This window comes from Taudactylus pleione, unplaced genomic scaffold (assembly GCF_031769625.1).
Source record: "Taudactylus pleione unplaced genomic scaffold, aTauple2 ptg001023l, whole genome shotgun sequence".
Taxonomy (NCBI): domain Eukaryota; kingdom Metazoa; phylum Chordata; class Amphibia; order Anura; family Myobatrachidae; genus Taudactylus; species Taudactylus pleione.
In genome coordinates this window covers 637,656-661,670 of record NW_028285424.1, presented here as the reverse complement: position 1 = coordinate 661,670, position 24,015 = coordinate 637,656, and the positions used below count along the sequence as shown (strand labels likewise).

At 52.1% G+C, this 24,015-nt stretch overlaps 1 protein-coding gene across 4 annotated transcripts in view; it reads right to left on the bottom strand.

Annotated features, from left to right (window-relative positions):
* PDE2A (phosphodiesterase 2A) overlaps positions 1-24,015 on the bottom strand; it is a 794,043-nt gene that overhangs the window by 422,831 nt on the left and 347,197 nt on the right. For all 4 annotated transcript variants that reach the window (XM_088461174.1, XM_088461173.1, XM_088461172.1 and 1 more), the window contains one exon: positions 18,009-18,098. In XM_088461174.1, coding sequence (XP_088317300.1) covers positions 18,009-18,098 — 90 coding nt within the window. The remainder of the gene's footprint in view (positions 1-18,008; positions 18,099-24,015) is intronic.

Genomic DNA, 24,015 nt, shown 5'->3' with positions numbered 1-24,015 from the left:
ATATTTTCTACTTCAGGGTCCATAGGGTATCCACAGGATACCTTGGGGATGTCCCAAAGCAGTATCCTTTAAGGGTGGGGACGCTCCTGTGCAGAAAGGAGAATCCGCCGCCCGAAGGAAGCATCCTGAGAGGCGAAGGTGTTAAACCTGTAATACCTCACGAAGGTATGGACAGAAGACCACGTAGCAGCCTTGCAGATCTGAACTGCCGAGGCACCACGTCGAGCTGCCCACGAAGGACCCACAGACCTAGTGGAATGAGCCTTCAGAGAAGGAGGGACCGGTAGGCCTTCATGAAGATAAGCTTCAGAAATAGCCATACGGATCCAGGCTGCCAAAGTTTGCTTTGAAGCAGGCCAACCCTTTTTACGGAGGCCATAGAGGACAAACAAAGCGTCCGACTTCCTAAACGAAGAAGTGCGGTCAACATAAGTCCTTAAGGCCCGCACAACATCCAAAGAGGCCTCACCCACGGAAAGACCCGGTGAGTTAAAGGCCGGAACAACTATTTCCTCGTTAACATGAAACTGGGAAACAACTTTGGGAAGAAACTCGGGCCGAGTGCGGAGCACTGCCCTGTTCCCATGAAAAACCAAGAAAGGGGGTCTACAAGAAAGAGCCCCTAACTCAGAAACACGTCTGGCCGAAGCAATGGCCAGAAGGAAAACAGTCTTAGCTGTTAGCCATTTAATATCCACTGAGCCCAGTGGTTCAAACGGCGGTCCTTGGAGAGCCCTCAGGACCACAGCTAAATCCCAAGGCGCCACAGGTGGAACAAAGGGCGGCTGAATACGGAGAACACCTTGCATAAAGGTGCGCACATCCGGGATTGTAGCAATCCTACGGTGAAACCAGACAGATAGGGCCGAAACCTGTACCTTCAAAGAAGCAAGGCGAAGCCCATGATCTAGTCCCGCTTGCAGGAAGGCGAGAATCCGAGACAGACGAAACTCCCGCGGTGCATAACCTCTCGGTCAACACCACTGGAAGAACGTATGCCACACGCGATGGTATATCCTCGCGGAAGACGGTTTCCGAGCTCGTAACATGGTACGCATCACAGAGCTGGAAAACCCCCGGGACCTCAGCATGGCCGTCTCAACAGCCACGCCGTCAAAGACAGCCGAGTCAGGTCCGGGTGAAGGCAAGGACCCTGAGACAGAAGGTCCGGTCGTAGCGGCAACCGCAGAGGACTGTCCACGGACAGACCCTGAAGGTCTGAGAACCAGTGCCGTCTGGGCCACGCGGGAGCTATCAACAGGAGCGTCCCTCCTTCCTGTTTGAATTTCCGGATTACCCGTGGAAGAAGGGAGACCGGAGGGAACAGGTATGCGAACCGGAACGTCCACCGGACGGACAGAGCATCCACCAGAGACGCCCCTTCGTCTCTTGTGCGAGACCCGTACACCGGCAACTTGTTGTTGTGCCGGGACGCCATGAGGTCGATTTCTGGAAGACCCCACCTGTCCACCAGTAGTTGAAAAACGTCCAGGTGCAGGGACCATTCCCCTGGATGAACGTCCTGGTGACTTAGAAAGTCCGCCTCCCAATTTAGCACTCCCGGGATGAAGACCGCTGATATGGCCGGAAGATTGCGCTCCGCCCAAACCAGGATCCGAGAGACCTCTACGAGAGCCGCCCGACTGCGAGTTCCTCCTTGCCTGTTTATGTAGGCCACGGTGGTAGCGTTGTCCGACTGGACCTGCACCGGGTGACCCTGGAGAAACCGCTGTGCCTGCAGGAGAGCATTGAAGACCGCACGGAGTTCCAAGATATTTATTGGAAGCTCCGCTTCTGTCGGCGTCCACCTGCCCTGGAACAAGTGTGGACCCAAAACTGCTCCCCAGCCCCGAAGACTGGCGTCCGTTGTCAACAGGACCCAATTTGGAACCCAGAACGGACGTCCCTTGTTGAGGTGGGTCGTCTTTAACCACCACGCAAGGGACAGGCGAACCTCCGGGGTGAGCAAAATCGTCTGGAACTTCAGAGACTGAGGCAGCCCGTTCCACTTGGACAGGATCAGGTGCTGCAGAGGTCTGGAGTGAAACTGGGCGTATTCCACTTTGTCGAACACCGACACCATGGAGCCCAGTAACCTCATCGCCGAGTGTAAGGACACCCGGCGGCTGTGCAGACAACTGCGCACCCTTGACTGTAAAGCAGAGATCTTGTCCTCCGTCACGAAGATCCTTTGCTGTCCCGAGTCCAATAAGGCTCCAAGATGCAGAATCCTCCGAGACGGGATTAGAGTGGACTTCTGCCAGTTGATTAGCCAGCCGTGCCGTTGCAGCAGTGCAATGGGCAGGTCCAAGTGGTGTAACAGGAGCTCTGGAGATCCTGCCACCAATAACAGGTCGTCCAAGTACGGCAACATGCGGACTCCTTGCAGCCGCAGAGAAGCCGCCATGACCGCCATCACCTTGGTGAAAACACGTGGTGCTGTCGCCAGGCCAAAAGGTAACGCCCGAAACTGGAAGTGGTCGCTGCGGATTGCAAACCGAAGGAACTCTTGATGGCGCAAAAGAATAGGGACATGCAGGTAAGCGTCCTGTATGTCCAATGACACCATGTAGTCCCCAGGTTCCAGCGCCAGAATGATGGACCGTAGGGTCTCCATCCGAAACTTCGGGACCCGCAAAGACTTGTTGAGTGCTTTGAGGTTGAGAATCGGACGATATGACCCATTGGGTTTCTGTACCAAAAATAGATTTGAATAGAAACCCTGGCCCCTCTGGGAGAATGGAACAGGCACTATAACTCCAGCCTGGAGCATAGTGTGCAATACCTTCCGCAGCTCCGTAGCCTTGTTCCGCTCTGATGGTAGACCCGTGGTGAAGAATCGAGCCGGGGGTCTGTGCTGGAAGGAGAGGGCGTACCCGTGGGAGACCACCTCCAGAACCCAAGTGTCTGTCGTAGTGAACGACCAACACCGGGAGAACTGCAGCAGGCGGCCCCCCACCCTGGGATCCCCCAAATGGAGGCCCGGACCGTCAGGCCGCAGGCTTGTCATCTGGCTTGGGGGCCGGACGTCTGGTACTCCATGCCTGTTTCCGGGGCTTGACCGATTTCTTAGGGCCAGCCTGTCGAGGAAACGACTGTGGTTTGGGCCTGCCCTGGGCCCTAGATGACCGAAAGGACGATGGTCCAGAACCAGAAGGAGCAGCGGCCGACAAGCAGATTTGGCTGCCGCCAGCGTGGCCACAATCTTATCCAGATCCGGACCGAAGAGAACTTCTCCGGTAAACGGCAACGCTTCCAGACCTTTCTTGGAATCTGCGTCCGCCTTCCAGGATCGCAGCCACAAGGTGCGACGAGCAGCTACCGCTGCTGAAGAAATTCTAGACACCAGAGTACTAATGTCTAGAGCCGCCTCGTTGATGTAGGTGGCCGAATCACGGAGATTGCCAATCAACTCCGCCTGTTCGGCCGGACAGTCGGATTCAAAAGAAGCCTCTAATGAATCCGCCCAGCGCTCCATCGCTCTGGCAACCCAGCAAATGGCCATAGCCGGCCGTGCTGCCCCCCCTGCAAGGGAATAAGCGGACTTCAGGCAGATTTCTACCTTGCGGTCCGTAGCATCCTTAAGGGAGGACATGGATGGCATCGGCAATGTGGCACTACGGACAAGACGGGTCACGTGAGAATCCACCTGTGGAGGGGATTCCCACTTAGCAAAATAATTATCCGCGAACCGATAAGCCACCGCCAGGCGTCTCTGCGGCTGGTATCTTTTGCCAGGTTGTTTCCACGCCTCCTCTAAATGGTCCACCAACTGACCCGAAAGAGGAAAGACTGTGGCATCGCCCTTCACATCTTTGAAAAAGGCATACTTAGATTTAGCCGCTGGGGGAACTTCGTCCTCAATCACCAAGGCTGTGCGGACCGCCCGAATAAGTCCCGGAATATATACTTTGGACTTCAGCGTCCTTAGTATGGAGAGGTTCCTGATCGTAAGGATCCAGAATCTCCCCATCATCAGATGTCCCTTCGTCATCCTCATAAGGAGCGGACAGAGACGCCACCGGCCTTTTATGAGGCCGCATCACAGACTCCCCTTGCAACACATCCGACAAGTGCTGTACAGAACTCGTCAGGGAGTTAACCCACGCTGGCTCCTGAGAACCCGGGAGCAGGGAAATAGGGAGACTGTGGGGTACCACCAATTGTCGTGGGAACCCCTGCATGGGTGACGACACCACAGACTGCTGGGACAAACCCATCGGAGTAAACGCGGGCTGCGGAGCTAACTGGCCCACTAAAGCTGTTAACGCCTGAGCGAAACAAGCCCAGGGCGGCTCCTGTACCGGTGCTGTAACCGTAATAGGCCGCGCCATGGACAAACACTGCCGGCAAAGGCCCTCCGCGCTACCCTCCCCCTCTGCTAACGGTACTTTGCACGTGGTACACTGTAGCCGGAGGGAAAAATCACTTTCAGACATGATGGCACCACGTATGTGACCTCTCTCACCAATTAAGTATTAAATAGGCGAGAGACCACCCTGCAGCACCGCACTGCAAGGGCTTTAGCAGAAAGAACAGGGACAGTAATAAAGCTGACAGTTTTGAGAAGATAAAGTTACAGGCAGCAGCGCTAGCACAGTCACATACAATGCAGAGAAATAACAATTCCTGCACTAACAGCGCTGATCACTCAACTACACAGACACAGGGCCTGGTAGGACACAGCGCTGCATACACAGACCTGAGCCACAGCGGAGGAGAGGTATGCGGGGGGACCCAGACCACTATGCTTCCTTCCAGCAGCGTTCACCATGCGTTGCAGAGAAGATGGCCGCCGAGGAGCAGAGAGAAGCTGGCCTGGGGGAGGAGCGCTGACACAGGACCAGTCAGCACAGTGCAGAGAGGGCTGTGTGCAGCGGGGGAGGCGCCGGCTGTGAGACAGGGAAGGCGCGCTCCCCTGGCATGCATTTAACCCCTGGGACGCCGCAGCGCTACCGCTCTGCTGCGGTCCGCTGTCCCAGGGGGTAGTGGAAAGCGCAGGTTCAGTACCTGGCTCCACGCTGCAGCCAGTCCCCAGGGAGCCCCCTGCCTGGGGACTTAGGACCATGTGACCAGCGGGGACCCACCGCGGGACCCTGCTGCTTACCTTTGTCCCCCTTGGATCCAGCCATGGTCCGGAACATCTGGGGTCACCGCTAGCTGTGACCCCAGATGCTCACCAGCATCCCCGGATCGGTACCGGCGGGGGTGTAGGGAAGACAGCATGGACGTCAGGACTGACTGTCCATGCTGTACATCCAGATGTGCAGCCACAGCTGCACTGAAGAAAGCTTCAGGGGCTCTTCTAGCCCCCACTCCGACAGGTGCACCCGACGCCGGCCGGGCACCAAACTAAACTGGGGTGCCTTGGCCCGGGGGCGGGGTATAGGAGGGGGACCTAGTGCATCCTGGGAGGCTGAAAGCTTAACTCTTTGGTGCCCTGCGACTGACGTCACACCTATACCCCAAGGTATCCTGTGGATACCCTATGGACCCTGAAGTAGAAATATATTTAGATACGCCGACGTTACCCCCTTGATTTGAAAGGAAATCATATAGTAGTGCCCCCATATAATGCCCCTGTTGTAGTGCCCCCATATAATGCCCCTATAGTGCCCCCATATAATGCCCCTGTAGTAGTGCCCCCATATAATGCCCCTGTAGTAGTACCCCCATATAATGCCCCTGTAGTAGTACCCCCATATAATGCCCCTGTAGTAGTACCCCCATATAATGCCCCTGTAGTGCCGCTTGTACAAAAAAACCCACTTACCTTAATCCCCGCTCCTGCATCCGCCGCCGTCCTGTCCGCCCGGCTGCTCCTCAGAACTATGGGAGAGACGTCATGACGTCTCTCCCATAGTGCACATGGAGAGAGTCAGAAGAGAACTCCAGCCTCCGGCTAATGCGGCGCTGCAGGGAAGGAGCTGGGCACCAGCTGGTAATAACATCTCAGCGGGCATCCGACTTAGAGCCTCCCTGCGGCACAGCCGGGCATGCATATAGAATGATTCATATGCATGACCGGCTGTCCGTCCATTACCCCCAGGAATTTCATTTTTACCCCATGTGGGGTAATTTACCCCTGTTCCCTGACCACTGATGTAGATGGAGCCAGGGCAAGCCCAGTACTATGGAATGCGAGGCCCTGGGTATGACAAGAAAACGTAAAAGTTCAGAGCACCAATTTTGACTCGCAGAGGTCAAGTCTGAAGGGTAATTGTAGCTCCTAGGATGCGGCTTCCATCAACCACTGTGAGGTAGATAGAATAAAGCAGACTCTCGGTTGGTAATGTTTGTGCTCTTTTCCTGTGTTTGCAATATAATAAGTTATAAAAGAAATATATGTCAGAAAGAAAAATTGCAACAGTAACAAACACATTGCATTCTGGGTAAAATGAATAACAATCTGGTCAAATTCCACATATTGGAATGAAGACAGCCCAAAAAGATCATGTCCAGTCCTGCTCAATGGGTGGATTTAACAACATATGAAAATTACACTGGGGGTAGTTTTATTCACACACCTGTAGAAACAGGGAGAGTATTTTTTATTTTTTTTTCATTCTAATATATATATTTCATTTATAACACTTACAATATTGCAAATCACAGTTTATTATCTTTATGCAAACAACACAGGAAAAGATCACAAACACTGCATCAATAACAAACCAGATGCATTCTGGGTAAAATAATATACATATATTCAAATGATGCTACAGTTTAACATGGCTGTGGCCGTACTGTGGTTTTGGAGGGAACTCTGGCAAGCCATGCAGCTTGTGTACCATCATGCTGGGCAGACACACTGTGAGCAAGCAGCTGCGGGGAGCCATCTCCATGCTCAGTGACAGGACACCGTGCGGACTGCGCAGGAGCAGCACAGAGAGACCTCAGCACCAGCCGGGAGCGATATGCAGCATGAGCAGACCTCTGGGATATCCGGGAGAGATGCACAGCACGAGTGGACCTTGGTGCTAACCTGGACAGACAGCGGAGAGGTAAGAAGGTGGTTTTTAGGGTCCGGAGTGAGACCATACTTGCCTACCCTCCCGATTTGGTTGGGAGCCTCCCGAAAATCGGGTGCCTCTCCCGACCTCCCGGGAAGGCAGGCAATTCTCCCGGCTGCCGCGCAACCCTCCTATCCCACCCGCATGACCCCTGCAACCCCCGCAGCGGGGGGGCCGGTGACACCATTCGCGTCATTTTGGCCCCGCCCCCTGCTACACAATGCCTATTTTATTGGCATTGCATAGCGGGGGCGGGGCCAAACTGACGCGATCGCGTGCCCCCGCCCCCACCACGCCTTCAAGTGATGTCACCCGCCCTGCAACTCCCCCTTGTACCGGCCACGCCCCCCCTGTCCTGCCGATCTGGCTGCTCCCTCCCGGAAGGAGCAGCCAGAAAGTCGGCAGGTATGAGTGAGACACACCTACTGCGTAGTAGCCACATTCAATAAAGCCCCCAATATATCCTCCGTACCAGTGTCCAGGTGTGTAGGAAAGTGAAACTAAGCATAAATTAACAGTGTTTGTTTTTCACATGAATCACAATTTCTTCCCCACCCCCCAAAAAAAGCAAAAACCAGGAGTTTATTAGAAGTTTCATTGTACTCACATTTGTTATTCTACTAATCCAGCATTAACCCTGTGATCACCTGATAATAGTATAAACCTCTAATATCACAAGCAGTGGTATGCTGGGTTGTGTACCTAGGATGCTGGATTGCGACCTGTGCCGCCGGGTTGACACAAGCAGCTGGGCGCTTAACTGCGCACTGTGGACACCGAGTGCTGTCTGTGCCGCCTAGATGACACAAACGGCAGGTAGTAAATATGAGGACCGTGCCGCCTAGATGACACAAACGGCAGGTAGTAAATATGAGGACCGTGCCGCCTAGATGGCACAAACGGCAGGTAGTAAATATGAGGACCGTGCCGCCAAGATGACACAAACGGCAGGTAGTAAATATGAGGACCGTGCCGCCTGGATGACACAAACGGCAGGTAGTAAATATGAGGACCGTGCCGCCTGGATGACACAAACGGCAGGTAGTAAATATGAGGACCGTGCCGCCTAGATGACACAAACGGCAGGTAGTAAATATGAGGACCGTGCCGCCTAGATGACACAAACGGCAGGTAGTAAATATGAGGACCGTGCCGCCTAGATGACACAAACGGCAGGTAGTAAATATGAGGACCGTGCCGCCTGGATGACACAAACGGCAGGTAGTAACTATGGGGACCGTGCCGCCTAGATGACACAAACGTCAGGTAGTAACTATGAGGACCGTGCCGCCTAGATGGCACAAACGGCAGGTAGTAACTATGGGGACCGTGCCGCCTAGATGACACAAACGTCAGGTAGTAACTATGAGAACCGTGCCGCCTAGATGACACAAACGGCAGGTAGTAACTATGAGGACCGTGCCGCCTAGATGATACAAACGGCAGGTAGTAACTATGAGGACCGTCTCGCCTAGATGACACAAACGGCAGGTAGTAAATATGAGGACCGTGCTGCCTAGATGGCACAAACGGCAGGTAGTAAATATGAGGACCGTGCCGCCTAGATGACACAAACGGCAGGTAGTAAATATGAGGACCGTGCCGCCTAGATGACACAAACGGCAGGTAGTAAATATGAGGACCGTGCCGCCTAGATGACACAAACGGCAGGTAGTATACATGAGGACCGTGCCGCCTAGATGACACAAACGGCAGGTAGTAACTATGAGGACCGTGCCGCCTAGATGACACAAACGGCAGGTAGTAAATATGAGGACCGTGTCGCCTAGATGGCACAAACGGCAGGTAGTAAATATGAGGACCGTGCCGCCTGGATAACACAAACGGCAGGTTGTAAATATGAGGACCGTGCCGCCTAGATGGCACAAACGGCAGGTAGTAAATATGAGGACTGTGCCGCCTAGATAACACAAACGGCAGGTAGTAAATATGAGGACCGTGCCGCCAAGATAACACAAACGGCAGGTAGTAACTATGAGGACCGTGCCGCCTGGATGACACAAACGGCAGGTAGTAAATATGAGGACCGTGCCGCCTGGATGACACAAACGGCAGGTAGTATATATGAGGACCGTGCCGCCTGGATGACACAAACGGCAGGTAGTAAATATGAGGACCGTGCCGCCTAGATGACACCAACGGCAGGTAGTAAATATGAGGACCGTGCCGCCTAGATGACACAAACGGCAGGTAGTAACTATGAGGACCGTGCCGCCTAGATGGCACAAATGGCAGGTAGTAACTATGAGGACCGTGCCGCCTAGATGACACAAACGGCAGGTAGTAAATAAGAGGACCGTGCCGCCTGGATGACACAAACGGCAGGTAGTAACTATGAGGACCGTGCCGCCTGGATGACACAAACGGCAGGTAGTAAATATGAGGACCGTGCCGCCTGGATGACACAAACGGCAGGTAGTAAATATGAGGACCGTGCCGCCTGGATGACCCAAACGGCAGGTAGTAAATATGGGGACCGTGCCGCCTAGATGACACAAACGGCAGGTATTAAATATGAGGACCGTGCCGCCTAGATGACACAAACGGCAGGTAGTAACTATGAGGACCGTGCCGCCTAGATGGCACAAACGGCAGGTAGTAACTATGAGGACCGTGCCGCCTAGATGACACAAACGGCAGGTAGTAAATATGAGGTCCGTGCCGCCTGGATGACACAAACGGCAGGTAGTAACTATGAGGACCATGCCGCCTGGATGACACAAACGGCAGGTAGTAAATATGAGGACCGTGCCGCCTGGATGACACAAACGGCAGGTAGTAAATATGAGGACCGTGCCGCCTGGATGACACAAATGGCAGGTAGTAAATATGGGGACCGTGCCGCCTAGATGACACAAACGGCAGGTAGTAACTATGAGGACCGTGCCGCCTGGATGACACAAACGGCAGGTAGTAACTATGGGGACCGTGCCGCCTAGATGACACAAACGGCAGGTAGTAACAATGAGGACCGTGCCGCCTGGATGACACAAAGGCAGGTAGTAAATATGGGGACCGTGCCGCCTAGATGACACAAACGGCAGGTAGTAACTATGAGGACCGGGCCGCCTAGATGACACAAACGGCAGGTAGTAAATATGAGGACCGTGTCACCTAGATGGCACAAACGGCAGGTAGTAAATATGAGGACCATGCCGCCTAGATGGCACAAACGGCAGGTAGTAAATATGAGGACCGTGCCGCCTAGATGGCACAAACGGCAGGTAGTAACAATGAGGACCGTGCCGCCTAGATAACACAAACGGCAGGTAGTAAATATGAGGACCGTGCCGCCTGGATGACACAAACGGCAGGTAGTAAATATGAGGACCGTGCTGCCTTGATGACACAAATGGCAGGTAGTAAATATGAGGACCGTGCCGCCTGGATGACACAAACGGCAGGTAGTAAATATGAGGACCGTGCCGCCTGGATGACACAAACGGCAGGTAGTATATATGAGGACCGTGCCGCCTGGATGACACAAACGGCAGGTAGTAAATATGAGGACCGTGCCGCCTAGATGACACAAACGGCAGGTAGTAAATATGAGGACCGTGCCGCCTAGATGACACAAACGGCAGGTAGTAACTATTAGGACCGTGCCGCCTAGATGGCACAAACGGCAGGTAGTAACTATGAGGACAGTGCCGCCTAGATGACACAAACGGCAGGTAGTAAATATGAGGACCGTGCCGCCTGGATGACACAAACGGCAGGTAGTAACTATGAGGACCGTGCCGCCTGGATGACACAAACGGCAGGTAGTAAGTATGAGGACCGTGCTGCCTGGATGACACAAACGGCAGGTAGTAAATATGAGGACCGTGCCGCCTGGATGACACAAATGGCAGGTAGTAAATATGGGGATCGTGCCGCCTAGATGACACAAACGGCAGGTAGTAAATATGAGGACCGTGCCGCCTAGATGACACAAACGGCAGGTAGTAACTATGAGGACCGTGCCGCCTAGATGGCACAAACGGCAGGTAGTAACTATGAGGACCGTGCCGCCTAGATGACACAAACGGCAGGTAGTAAATATGAGGACCGTGCCGCCTGGATGACACAAACGGCAGGTAGTAACTATGAGGACCATGCCGCCTGGATGACACAAACGGCAGGTAGTAAATATGAGGACCGTGCCGCCTGGATGACACAAACGGCAGGTAGTAAATATGAGGACCGTGCCGCCTAGATGACACAAATGGCAGGTAGTAAATATGGGGACCGTGCCGCCTAGATGACACAAACGGCAGGTAGTAACTATGAGGACCGTGCCGCCTGGATGACACAAACGGCAGGTAGTAACTATGGGGACCGTGCCGCCTAGATGACACAAACGGCAGGTAGTAACAATGAGGACCGTGCCGCCTGGATGACACAAACGGCAGGTAGTAAATATGAGGACCGTGCCGCCTAGATAACACAAACGGCAGGTAGTAAATATGAGGACCGTGCCACCTGGATTGCACAAACGGCAGGTAGTAAATATGAGGACCGTGCCGCCTAGATGACACAAACGGCAGGTAGTAAATATGAGGACCGTGCCGCCTAGATGACACAAACGGCAGGTAGTATATATGAGGACCGTGCCGCCTAGATGACACAAACGGCAGGTAGTAAATATGAGGACCATGCCGCCTAGATGACACAAACGGCAGGTAGTAAATATGAGGACCGTGCCGCCTGGATGACACAAACGGCAGGTAGTAAATATGAGGACCGTGCCGCCTGGATGACACAAATGGCAGGTAGTAAATATGGGGACCGTGCCGCCTAGATGACACAAACGGCAGGTAGTAACTATGAGGACCGTGCCGCCTGGATGACACAAACGGCAGGTAGTAACTATGGGGACCGTGCCGCCTAGATGACACAAACGGCAGGTAGTAACAATGAGGACCGTGCCGCCTGGATGTGGCAGGTAGTAAATATGGGGACCGTGCCGCCTGGATGACACAAACGGCAGGTAGTAACTATGAGGACCGTGCCGCCTAGATGACCCAAACGGCAGGTAGTAACTATTAGGACCGTGCCGCCTAGATGACCCAAACGGTAGGTAGTAACTATGAGGACCGTCCTGCCTAGATGACACAAACGGCAGGTTGTAAATATGAACTCAACAGACCATGGACCTGATTCAGACCTGCTCGCTAGATGCGACCACTCGCTCCCAGCGTATGGAAATTCAGCTAAGTGACGTCAAGGCAGCCGCTCGCACGGCAAGGCATAAGGATGCCCACTATGTCTTGGCGAGTGATCACTTTTTATTTACAGACGCCCACTAGCCTGTCTTTAGCCGCCCACCTGCGTACGTCATCTCCAGGAAGTATATACAACCATCGGAACATCGGGAACCATCGGATATGACCGCAGCGTTTGCGGTTGACTGTACCCTACCGCAAGCACTGCGAGCAGTTCAGTGTAAAAATCAACCAGGTAACGTGTACTCTGACTCTGCCTGATAATTATGCACGCCCCTGAAACGGCGTTGAAACACTCTGGCACACCTGAGTCCGCAACTCCACTCCCCCATTACTACTGCCCTGCCCCTGTTACCACCCACAAACGGCCTCTCCTGTCACTCATTCCACTGGCCTGTCATGGCAGGGCGAGCGAGCACATTCCGATTGCTCGTACTAGTTTGCGTACGCGCACTGCGAACTGCACGCATGCGCACATTAGCGAACATCGTCTGCAACGAGCGGCCGCTTGCTAGTGAGTGGCTCTGAATCAGGCCCCATGTCTTTATAGTCCTTGCTTTGTGCCCTGAGGCTGTGTCATGTTGGAATAGAACTGTTGCCACAAAGTTGGAAGCCTACCATTGGCCAAAATGTCTTGGTATGCTGAAGCATTAAGATTTCCCTTCACTGGAGATACGGTGCCTGGCCCAAACCCTAACACACAGGCCCATACCATTATCCCTCCTCCACCAAACTTCACAGTTGGCAAAATACAGTCAGACAGGTAACGTTCTCCTGACATCCGCCAAACCCAGACATCTGCCGCCAAACAGAGAAGCGCGATTCGTCATTCCACAGAACACGTTTCCAGTGCTCCAGAGGCCAGTGGCTGTGGACCTCATTCAGAGTCGGTCGAAGCGGCCGCACGGGAAAAGGGGCCGGATATGCAAATGATTCCCTCGCAAGTTGCGTACCTAAGTTCGGATCGGTAGCTGGTCGACCAAGGGGAGGAAGCGGCCGGAATTCAAAAAAATACGCCCCCTTCTCGTACGCATTGCACGTCATCTCCGGGCATATAAGGATTAATCGAGACCATCGGGAACCATCGAAACTGGTCGTAGAGCTTAAGGTTGACCATATCGCTCTACGATCATGTCAGTGTAAAAACCTCCCATGTCACATGTGCCATGACGCTACTTTGTTAATTATGCACTCCCATAAAACGACATCCGCATAATTAGGCACGCCTGCGTTCGGATCTCCACTCCCCTGTTACCACCCACAAACGCCTCATTCTGTCACTCAAACTACCGACCTGGCTGTGTTCAAGGAGAGAGAAATTTCTGATCGTAGCGGCTAGTTTGCGCACGCGCATTGCGAACTTTATGCATGCGCAGTATATCGAACATCGGTGGCGTACGACCATGTGGCCGCTTCGACCAACTCTGAATGAGGTCCTGTGTGCTTTAAACCGCTCCATCTGACGCTGGGCATTGGGCTTGGTGATGTGAGGCTTGCGTGCAGCTGCTCGGCCATGGAAACCAATTCCATTAAGCTCCCACCGCACAGTTTTTGCGCTTACATTAATGCCAGTTTAAGTTTCCAACTCTTCAGCTATGGAATCGGCTGAGCGTTGGCAACTTTTACGCCCTATACGCCTTAGCAGTCATTGACCACGCTCTGTGATTTTACGTGGTCTTCCGCATTGTAGCTCAGTTGTTTTTGTTCCTAAAATGCTTCCATTTTCTAATACTATGACTTACAGTTGAGTGTGTAATATGATGAATTTTCACAAACCATCTTAATGCAATGGTGGCATCCAATCACATTACCACGCTGCCTACCACAGTACCACGCTGCCTATCACAGTACCACGCTTCCTACCACAGTACAAGGCATCCTATCACAGTACCACGCTTCCTACCACAGTACCACGCTTCCTATCACAGTTCCACGCTTCCTAACACAGTTCCACACTTACTATCACAGAACCACGCTTCCTATCACAATACCACGATTCCTTCCACAGTACCACGCTTCCTATCACAGTTCCACACTTCCTATCACAGTTCCACGCTTCCTACAACAGTTCCACGCTTCCTATCACAGAACCACGCTTCCTATCACAGTACCACGCTTCCTACCACAGTTCCACGCTTCCTATCACAGAACCACGCTTCCTATCACAGTAACAAGCATCCTAACACAGTACCAAGCATCCTATCACATTACCACGCTTCCTATTACAGTACCATGCTTCCTATCACAATACCACGCTTCCTCCTACACTTCCATGATTCCTATCACAGAACCACGCTTCCTATCACAGTACCACGCTTCCTATCACAATACCACGCTTCCTACCACAGTTCCATGATTCCTATCACAGAATCACGCTTCCTATCACAGTACCACGTTTCCTATCACAGTATCACGCTTCCTATCACAGTACCACGCTTCCTATCACAGTACCACACTTACCATCACAGTTCCACGCTTCCCATCACAGTTCCACGCTTCCCATCACAGTACCACGCTTCCTATCACAGTACCACGCTGCCTACCGCAGTACCATGCATCCAATCATAGTGCCACGCTTCCTATCACAGTACCACGCTTGAAGCCACTGAGCTCTTCGACCCATTTTGTATCACAAACGTTTGCAGATGTAGACTGCATGGCTAGGTGCTTGATTTTATACACCTGGGCAACGGGTCTGATTGAAACACCTCAATTCAATAATTAACAGGTGTGGCCAAATACTTTTGTCATATAGTATATATATATATTAGTTGAAGATAACCAGAGTGCTAGCACAGTCTCCCTGCTGTGTGACAGGCAATCTGTGACCTTTGCTATGAGAATAAAATAAAGGAATGGTTAGAGCCGTGATCTGTACCGTCATGTTACTACTGACCTTTCCCGTATGTCATGGTTATACATCTAAATATAGTACAAAGTACACTCTGTGCCGCAGCCTGCCAGCATCTCTGTATTATGCTGCTGTATCCGCTCCTCTGAGATATGTGGACTGTGATGTCCATCCTACCACGTAATTATAGCGTGGTCAACGTGGCCAGTCCTTGGCTTTGTCAGTCTCTTTCTGCCGCTCTCCGTCATTCTGTTCTTACACGTTAGCATTTTGCTGCCTAATCTGAATGTCATTTATGATGCACAAAGTGGTGAAAACCCCCTTTGGTAGCCTCACCACCATCAATTTGTGCCGCTGAGCCCTGATCTCTGTGATTGTGCGCAGGCCCGTGGAGCAAGGTGGCGTTTGCAGAGGAGCGGGCATTTGCACATGGCGACGGGTGTAGCTACTGTCATAGCAGAAGAGATATCCCAGAATTCCGGCAGCTGTACACACCATCATCTTGGCCGCGGTCCCGAGTTGCTGGCACAGAGTGTCACAGTATTAGGATTCATCGGGCGGAATTCAATTGTTTTAACGCACCCGATCCCCCGTCTAAAGTGATGGGAGATTTTGGGGCCCTATTCAATTGATGCCAATTATCGCGCTGATCTCACCCATAGAGTTCGGGTTCAGCCGCGTCAAACAGCTACACCCGACTAAAGTGCTGGGTCACTTTTTGCGCATTTCAGCTCGCCACCCCCGACGGGTGTGAGCTGAAATGCCGGCGCCGGCAGCTGATCGCACCCAGCAGGAACAACAATTGAATAGCTCCATCGGGCGCGAGGGGGGGGGGTGGGGTCAGCTGCCGGTAAAAAAAAATGAATTGCGCCCATAGGGAGAAGACAGCAATCACTGAGTATATATTATACAGCTTCCTCTCCTTAATGGCAGCCTTCATAAATGTTTTCCAACACCACTTATACTAGTGCTCTTAAAGGGAACAACCCAGACATCCCTCCCACGTATTCAGAGACCCAATCTTGAGGGCTGCGTGTCTTGTTGGAGCTTTCAGTAATTACTGGTTAGCGGCCTTTACAAGCAGCAATGAAACAATCATCCTTATCGCCGTATTGTGATAATCCTGATGAATCTGTTTAATAGCATCCTCTTCCCTCAGTGACAGAGCCATGAGGTATTTCCAGCTCAGACAGAGGAGACAAGTACAGAGCATTAACTTGGTCACCTTGACTATAAGTTTGGAGAAACTTTTTTATTTGCTTCTAAAATGTACACAAGTTTAGATCTAACATACAGAATTTCCCCTTCTTCTTTCTCTTATATAATAAAATCAAGTGCTGATAGAAATTGTGCCAGCATGGCGCTCGTGCATGTGTGCGCCTCCCAACGAATTTTATTTGAAACAAAAAAAGAAGGTACTGAAATCTAAAAATACAAGAGAGAAAGGTGGGGGGGGCTAAGAGTGGGACATAGAGGTGCAGAAGAAATACAGACGCACAGTGAGGGACGGGAGAGTGAGGGGTGGGCAGAGAAAGACAGAGAAGGGATGAAGGCAGAGACAGAGTTACAGGAGAGACAGACAAAGAGAAAAAGGGATGAGAGAGGGGAAAGAGTATCAGAGAGAGAAAGTGAAACAGAATGATGAGAGGGTGAATGGCTGCCCGATGGTGATCCGATGCTCGGACGCAGCAGCAGATCACAGAAGCCGGGAGAGGGCACAGATTTACACAAGCAGCCTCCTGTGGCATTAGCATATGTGAGCATCGCTGCTGCATCCAAACACGCAGCTGGATATTGGATCATGGTGTGGAGGTCCTCCGTGCGGACAGGGGTTCCCCTTATGCAGGAGCATATGACGTGCGTTTCATCTGGGCTTCCTCAATATAGTGCTTATTTCATTTTAGCTGAATTATTGGGATCTATTTCATAGGTTCCCAAACGTGGTTCTCAAGGCACCCTAACAGTCCAGGTTTTAAGGATATCCATGCTTGGGCACAGGTGACTTAATTAGTACCTCGGTCAATTTGATGTAACCAGTGCAGATTTAGGTTCACCTGTATGTTACACGCATACACAGGCTGAGGAAACCAGAGCAGACGCCGCTGATGAGACCATGGGAAGACCTGTAGTGACTACACTAAGGGCCCGATTCAGAGCCGCTCGCAAACAGCCCGATGGTTGCCCACTGCGCGAATGCGCCGCGTCCGGCGCGTGCGAGCCCTGCTGAGCAACTGAAGTTCAGTCGCTACGAGGCTCGCAACAAGACGGGGCGGCTGTCGATGTTAATTGACAGCTCGCCCCGTTTTGTCGGCGGGTGGGGGGGTGGCCGGACAAACGCTGGCGTTCCCTTAGGAACGCCTGGCGTTTGTAGGAGGGCTGACTGACATCACTACTGATGTCAGTAGTGGACTTCCTGCTCTATCAGAGCAGGAAGTCCACTCGGTGCGGCAGCTAGACCCTACCCCAGGGTCTCATCGCAAGCCCGATGGTCACGATAATCGCGACGGTCTCCAGCCCGCTCGCACAAGCTGTGGGTGGTCACCCACAGCTTTGCGAGCAGCCAGAGACAAAAAAACAACAAAAAAAACGCCCACATTCAGAGCGAGCGCCCGAGAGCAGCGAGCGGCTCTGAATCAGGGCCTAAGTCTCCGGCATGTTTTCAGGAGCAATAACAGTTATCATGTGGTTTCTGGAAACAATAAGAACAAGGTAATAAATCCATTATTTAATGTCTGTATCGCACCAGTACACAAACTATCACTACTCAGGATTTAATCTCGTAGTGTTTCCATATCTGCTGGGCGATAACACCGAAACCTACATAAATTTCTATTTTGTGGTCCAGATGCCACCATATTTTAGTTTGTCTGTAAAATTAACATTTTTGGTTTATTAACCACATTGTCCTTCACTCACCACTTTTGGCAAAACAGCAGTGATGGCATCTTTGATGGCGTCCCGTAGGCGAGGGATGTCGATGACGGAACCGAGGGTGAGCAAAGCGTCCTGGAGAAATGTAAGACAGAAATATCAGGTTAAATGATGCTCAGAAATATATAACCATATAAATAAATAATGCATAGAGTATCAGAGCCCAAACAGTTCACTCATTCCAGCAGCCTGGATTTAACTTTTCTGTCCCAAAGGACACTTTACTGCCCCATCCTGTTCTCCATCACTACAACCCCCACCTTCCAATGTGCCAAGTCTGTAACAGCAACAACCCCCAACTTCCAATGTGCCAAGTCTGTAACTGCAACAACCCCCAACTTCCAATGTGCCAAATGTGTAACGGCAACAACCCCCAACCTCCAATGTGCCAAATCTGTAACAGCACCAACCCCCAACTTCCAATGTGCCAAGTCTGTAACAGCACCAACCCCCAACCTCCAATGTGCCAAATCTGTAATAGCACCAACTCCCAACTTCCAATGTGCCAAATCTGTAACCGCAACAACCTCCAACTTCCAATGTGCCAAATCTGTACCGCAACAACCCCCAACTTCCAATGTGCCAAATCTGTAACCGCAACAACCTCCAACTTCCAATGTGCCAAATCTGTACCGCAACAACCCCCAACCTCCAATGTGCCAAATCTGTAATAGCACCAACCCCCAACTTCCAATGTGCCCAATCTGTAACCGCAACAACGACCAACTTCCAATGTGCCAAATCTGTACCGCAACAACCCCCAACTTCCAATGTGCCAAATCTGTACCGCAACAACCCCCAACTTCCAATGTGCCAAGTCTGTAACAGCAACAGCTCCCGACCTCCAATATGCCAAATCTGTAATAGCACCAACCCCCAACTTCCAATGTGCCCAATCTGTAACAGCACCAACCCCCAACGCCCAATGTGCCAAGTCTGCAACAGCACCAACCCCCAACTTCCAATGTGCCCAATCTGTAACAGCACCAACCCCCAACGCCCAATGTGCCAAGTCTGCAACAGCATCAACCCCCAACTTCCAATGTGTCCAATCTGTAACAGCAACAACCCCCAACTTCCAATCTGCCAAGTCTGTAACTGCAACAACCCCCAACGCCCAATGTGCCAAATGTGTAACAGCAATTAACATTTCCTAACGGTAATTAAAAACACAAGAAAGAAAGAACATTGTTTATGTAGCTGTCACTCAGACATAGGAAGACGTGACAAGGTGATGAAAGATGAGGAGGCTGCTCTCCCTGTAACCCTGAGGCGGCTCCCGGAATCTGAGTCTGATTTCTGTGCTTGTTACACTACAGAACCAGCTACTGACTAACAGGCCGAACATGCCCTGCGTTTGGCAGCTGGAAGAGGACGTCCACCGCATCCGGATTAACCAAAGAATGTGGGGAATTCCATTCGATTAGCGTTGGTGATATGTACGATCACATGATACATTTAGCAATGCATTGTTTGGCTCTGTTACAAGGAATTAATTAGATTGCCATATACTGGCGGCACTGGGATTCTACCCTCCCCTGAGGATAAAGCTGGGTACACACCTACACAATCATAAGACCAGTCACCAAGGGGCAGAACTATGGGAGCCAATGGAGGCGCCTGCCGCCGGGCTCCAGCTCTGAAGGGGCACCTCCTCCATTGTCCACAACATATTCACCCTACTTAGGGCTGTAACTATGTACTTGGAGTGTATCCTCACAGCTGCCCAATACATGGCACCCCTTCCCGGCCCTTGAGAAGCCACCATACACTCGTGGAGAGCTCCATGTCAGACCATCAGCTGCTGCCTTCGTCTATCTATAGCCTGTCTGCATGTGAATTGCTACATTACAGTGTCAGTGGCTGTGATGGGGGGCACCAAATTATAACTTGCCTCCGGGCGTCTGGGATGAAGTTACGCCACTGCAGTCACCCGACATTGGCTGATCGGCCTGATTATTGTATATGTGTTCGGCTAAGGAGGTAGCATCTTATGTGCATTGTAAAGCTGGGTACACACCATACAACACTGTAACCCAGCGATGGGGCGAGAGATGTAATACATACTTACCAAATCTCCCTGAAATAGCAGCAATCTCCCCCATCATGAAACAGGGTTTTTTTTTATCAACAAATAGATCTTACTAACTGCTTTAGGGTCATTTACATAAGGATGCAAATCAATTTCTGACATCTCTCAGAGGAATCAGTATTTAATGCTGAAGAGCAGCTGGATCAAATACCGATAGCGGAACCCCGACGGACCTAATTCACGACTGCAGCAGGTAAGTACCCTAACTCTCCCCTCTTCCCCCCTAACCCTCTCTCAGTGGTGCCTAACCCTAACCTCCACCCCTTGTGCCTAACCCTAACCTCCACCCCTTGTACCTAACACTAACCTCCACCCCTTGTACCTAACCCTAACCTCCACCCCTTGTACCTAACACTAACCTCCACCCCTTGTACCTAACACTAACCTCCACCCCTTGTACCTAACCCTAACCTCCACCCCTTGTACCTAACCCTAACCTCCACCCCTTGTGCCTAACACTAACCTCCACCCCTTGTACCTAACACTAACCTCCACACCTTGTGCCTAACCCTAACCTCCACCCCTTGTGCCTAACCCTAACCTCCACCCCTTGTACCTAACACTAACCTCCACCCCTTGTACCTAACACTAACCTCCACCCCTTGTGCCTAACCCTAACCTCCACCCCTTGTGCCTAACTCTAACCTCCACCCCTTGTGCCTAACACTAACCTCCACCCCTTGTACCTAACACTAACCTCCACCCCTTGTACCTAACACTAACCTCCACCCCTTGTGCCTAACACTAACCTCCACCCCTTGTGCCTAACCCTAACATCCACCCCTTGTGCCTAACACTAACCTCCACCCCTTGTGCCTAACACTAACCTCCACCCCTTGTGCCTAACCCTAACCTCCACCCCTTGTGCCTAACCCTAACCTCCACCCCTTGTGCCTAACACTAACCTCCACCCCTTGTGCCTAACACTAACCTCCACCCCTTGTGCCTAACACTAACCTCCACCCCTTGTGCCTAACCCTAACCTCCACCCCTTGTACCTAACCCTAACCTCCACCCCTTGTACCTAACACTAACCTCCACCCCTTGTGCCTAACCCTAACCTCCACCCCTTGTACCTAACACTAACCTCCAGCCCTTGTACCTAACACTAACCTCCACCCCTTGTGCCTAACCCTAACCTCCACCCCTTGTGCCTAACACTAACCTCCACCCCTTGTGCCTAACACTAACCTCCACCCCTTGTACCTAACACTAACCTCCACCCCTTGTACCTAACACTAACCTCCACCCCTTGTGCCTGACACTAACCTCCACCCCTTGTGCCTAACCCTAACCTCCACCCCTTGTGCCTAACACTAACCTCCACCCCTTGTGCCTAACACTAACCTCCACCCCTTGTGCCTAACCCTAACCTCCACCCCTTGTACCTAACCCTAACCTCCACCCCTTGTACCTAACACTAACCTCCACCCCTTGTGCCTAACCCTAACCTCCACCCCTTGTGCCTAACACTAACCTCCACCCCTTGTGCCTAACACTAACCTCCACCCCTTGTGCCTAACCCTAACCTCCACCCCTTGTACCTAACCCTAACTTCCACCCCTTGTACCTAACACTAACCTCCACCCCTTGTACCTAACACTAACCTCCACCCCTTGTACCTAACACTAACCTCCACCCCTTGTGCCTAACCCTAACCTCCACCCCTTGTGCCTAACCCTAACCTCCACCCCTTGTACCTAACACTAACCTCCACCCATTGTGCCTAACACTAACCTCCACCCCTTGTACCTAACCCTAACCTCCACCCCTTGTGCCTAACACTAACCTCCACCCCTTGTACCTAACACTAACCTCCACACCTTGTGCCTAACCCTAACCTCCACCCCTTGTGCCTAACCCTAACCTCCACCCCTTGTGCCTAACCCTAACCTCCACCCCTTGTGCCTAACCCTAACCTCCACCCCTTGTACCTAACACTAACCTCCACCCCTTGTACCTAACACTAACCTCCACACCTTGTGCCTAACCCTAACCTCCACCCCTTGTGCCTAACCCTAACCTCCACCCCTTGTGCCTAACCCTAACCTCCACCCCTTGTACCTAACACTAACCTCCACCCATTGTGCCTAACACTAACCTCCACCCCTTGTACCTAACCCTAACCTCCACCCCTTGTGCCTAACCCTAACCTCCACCCCTTGTACCTAACCCTAACCTCCACCCCTTGTGCCTAACACTAACCTCCACCCCTTGTACCTAACACTAACCTCCACCCCTTGTACCTAACACTAACCTCCACCCCTTGTGCCTGACACTAACCTCCACCCCTTGTGCCTAACCCTAACCTCCACCCCTTGTGCCTAACACTAACCTCCACCCCTTGTGCCTAACACTAACCTCCACCCCTTGTGCCTAACCCTAACCTCCACCCCTTGTACCTAACCCTAACCTCCACCCCTTGTACCTAACACTAACCTCCACCCCTTGTGCCTAACCCTAACCTCCACCCCTTGTGCCTAACACTAACCTCCACCCCTTGTGCCTAACACTAACCTCCACCCCTTGTGCCTAACCCTAACCTCCACCCCTTGTACCTAACCCTAACTTCCACCCCTTGTACCTAACACTAACCTCCACCCCTTGTACCTAACACTAACCTCCACCCCTTGTACCTAACACTAACCTCCACCCCTTGTGCCTAACCCTAACCTCCACCCCTTGTGCCTAACCCTAACCTCCACCCCTTGTACCTAACACTAACCTCCACCCATTGTGCCTAACACTAACCTCCACCCCTTGTACCTAACCCTAACCTCCACCCCTTGTGCCTAACACTAACCTCCACCCCTTGTACCTAACACTAACCTCCACACCTTGTGCCTAACCCTAACCTCCACCCCTTGTGCCTAACCCTAACCTCCACCCCTTGTGCCTAACCCTAACCTCCACCCCTTGTGCCTAACCCTAACCTCCACCCCTTGTACCTAACACTAACCTCCACCCCTTGTACCTAACACTAACCTCCACACCTTGTGCCTAACCCTAACCTCCACCCCTTGTGCCTAACCCTAACCTCCACCCCTTGTGCCTAACCCTAACCTCCACCCCTTGTACCTAACACTAACCTCCACCCATTGTGCCTAACACTAACCTCCACCCCTTGTGCCTAACCCTAACCTCCACCCCTTGTGCCTAACCCTAACCTCCACCCCTTGTACCTAACACTAACCTCCACCCATTGTGCCTAACACTAACCTCCACCCCTTGTACCTAACCCTAACCTCCACCCCTTGTGCCTAACACTAACCTCCACCCCTTGTACCTAACACTAACCTCCACACCTTGTGCCTAACCCTAACCTCCACCCCTTGTGCCTAACCCTAACCTCCACCCCTTGTGCCTAACCCTAACCTCCACCCCTTGTGCCTAACCCTAACCTCCACCCCTTGTACCTAACACTAACCTCCACCCCTTGTACCTAACACTAACCTCCACACCTTGTGCCTAACCCTAACCTCCACCCCTTGTGCCTAACCCTAACCTCCACCCCTTGTGCCTAACCCTAACCTCCACCCCTTGTACCTAACACTAACCTCCACCCATTGTGCCTAACACTAACCTCCACCCCTTGTGCCTAACCCTAACCTCCACCCCTTGTGCCTAACCCTAACCTCCACCCCTTGTACCTAACACTAACCTCCACCCATTGTGCCTAACACTAACCTCCACCCCTTGTACCTAACCCTAACCTCCACCCCTTGTGCCTAACCCTAACCTCCACCCCTTGTACCTAACACTAACCTCCACCCATTGTGCCTAACACTAACCTCCACCCCTTGTACCTAACCCTAACCTCCACCCCTTGTGCCTAACACTAACCTCCACCCCTTGTACCTAACACTAACCTCCACACCTTGTGCCTAACCCTAACCTCCA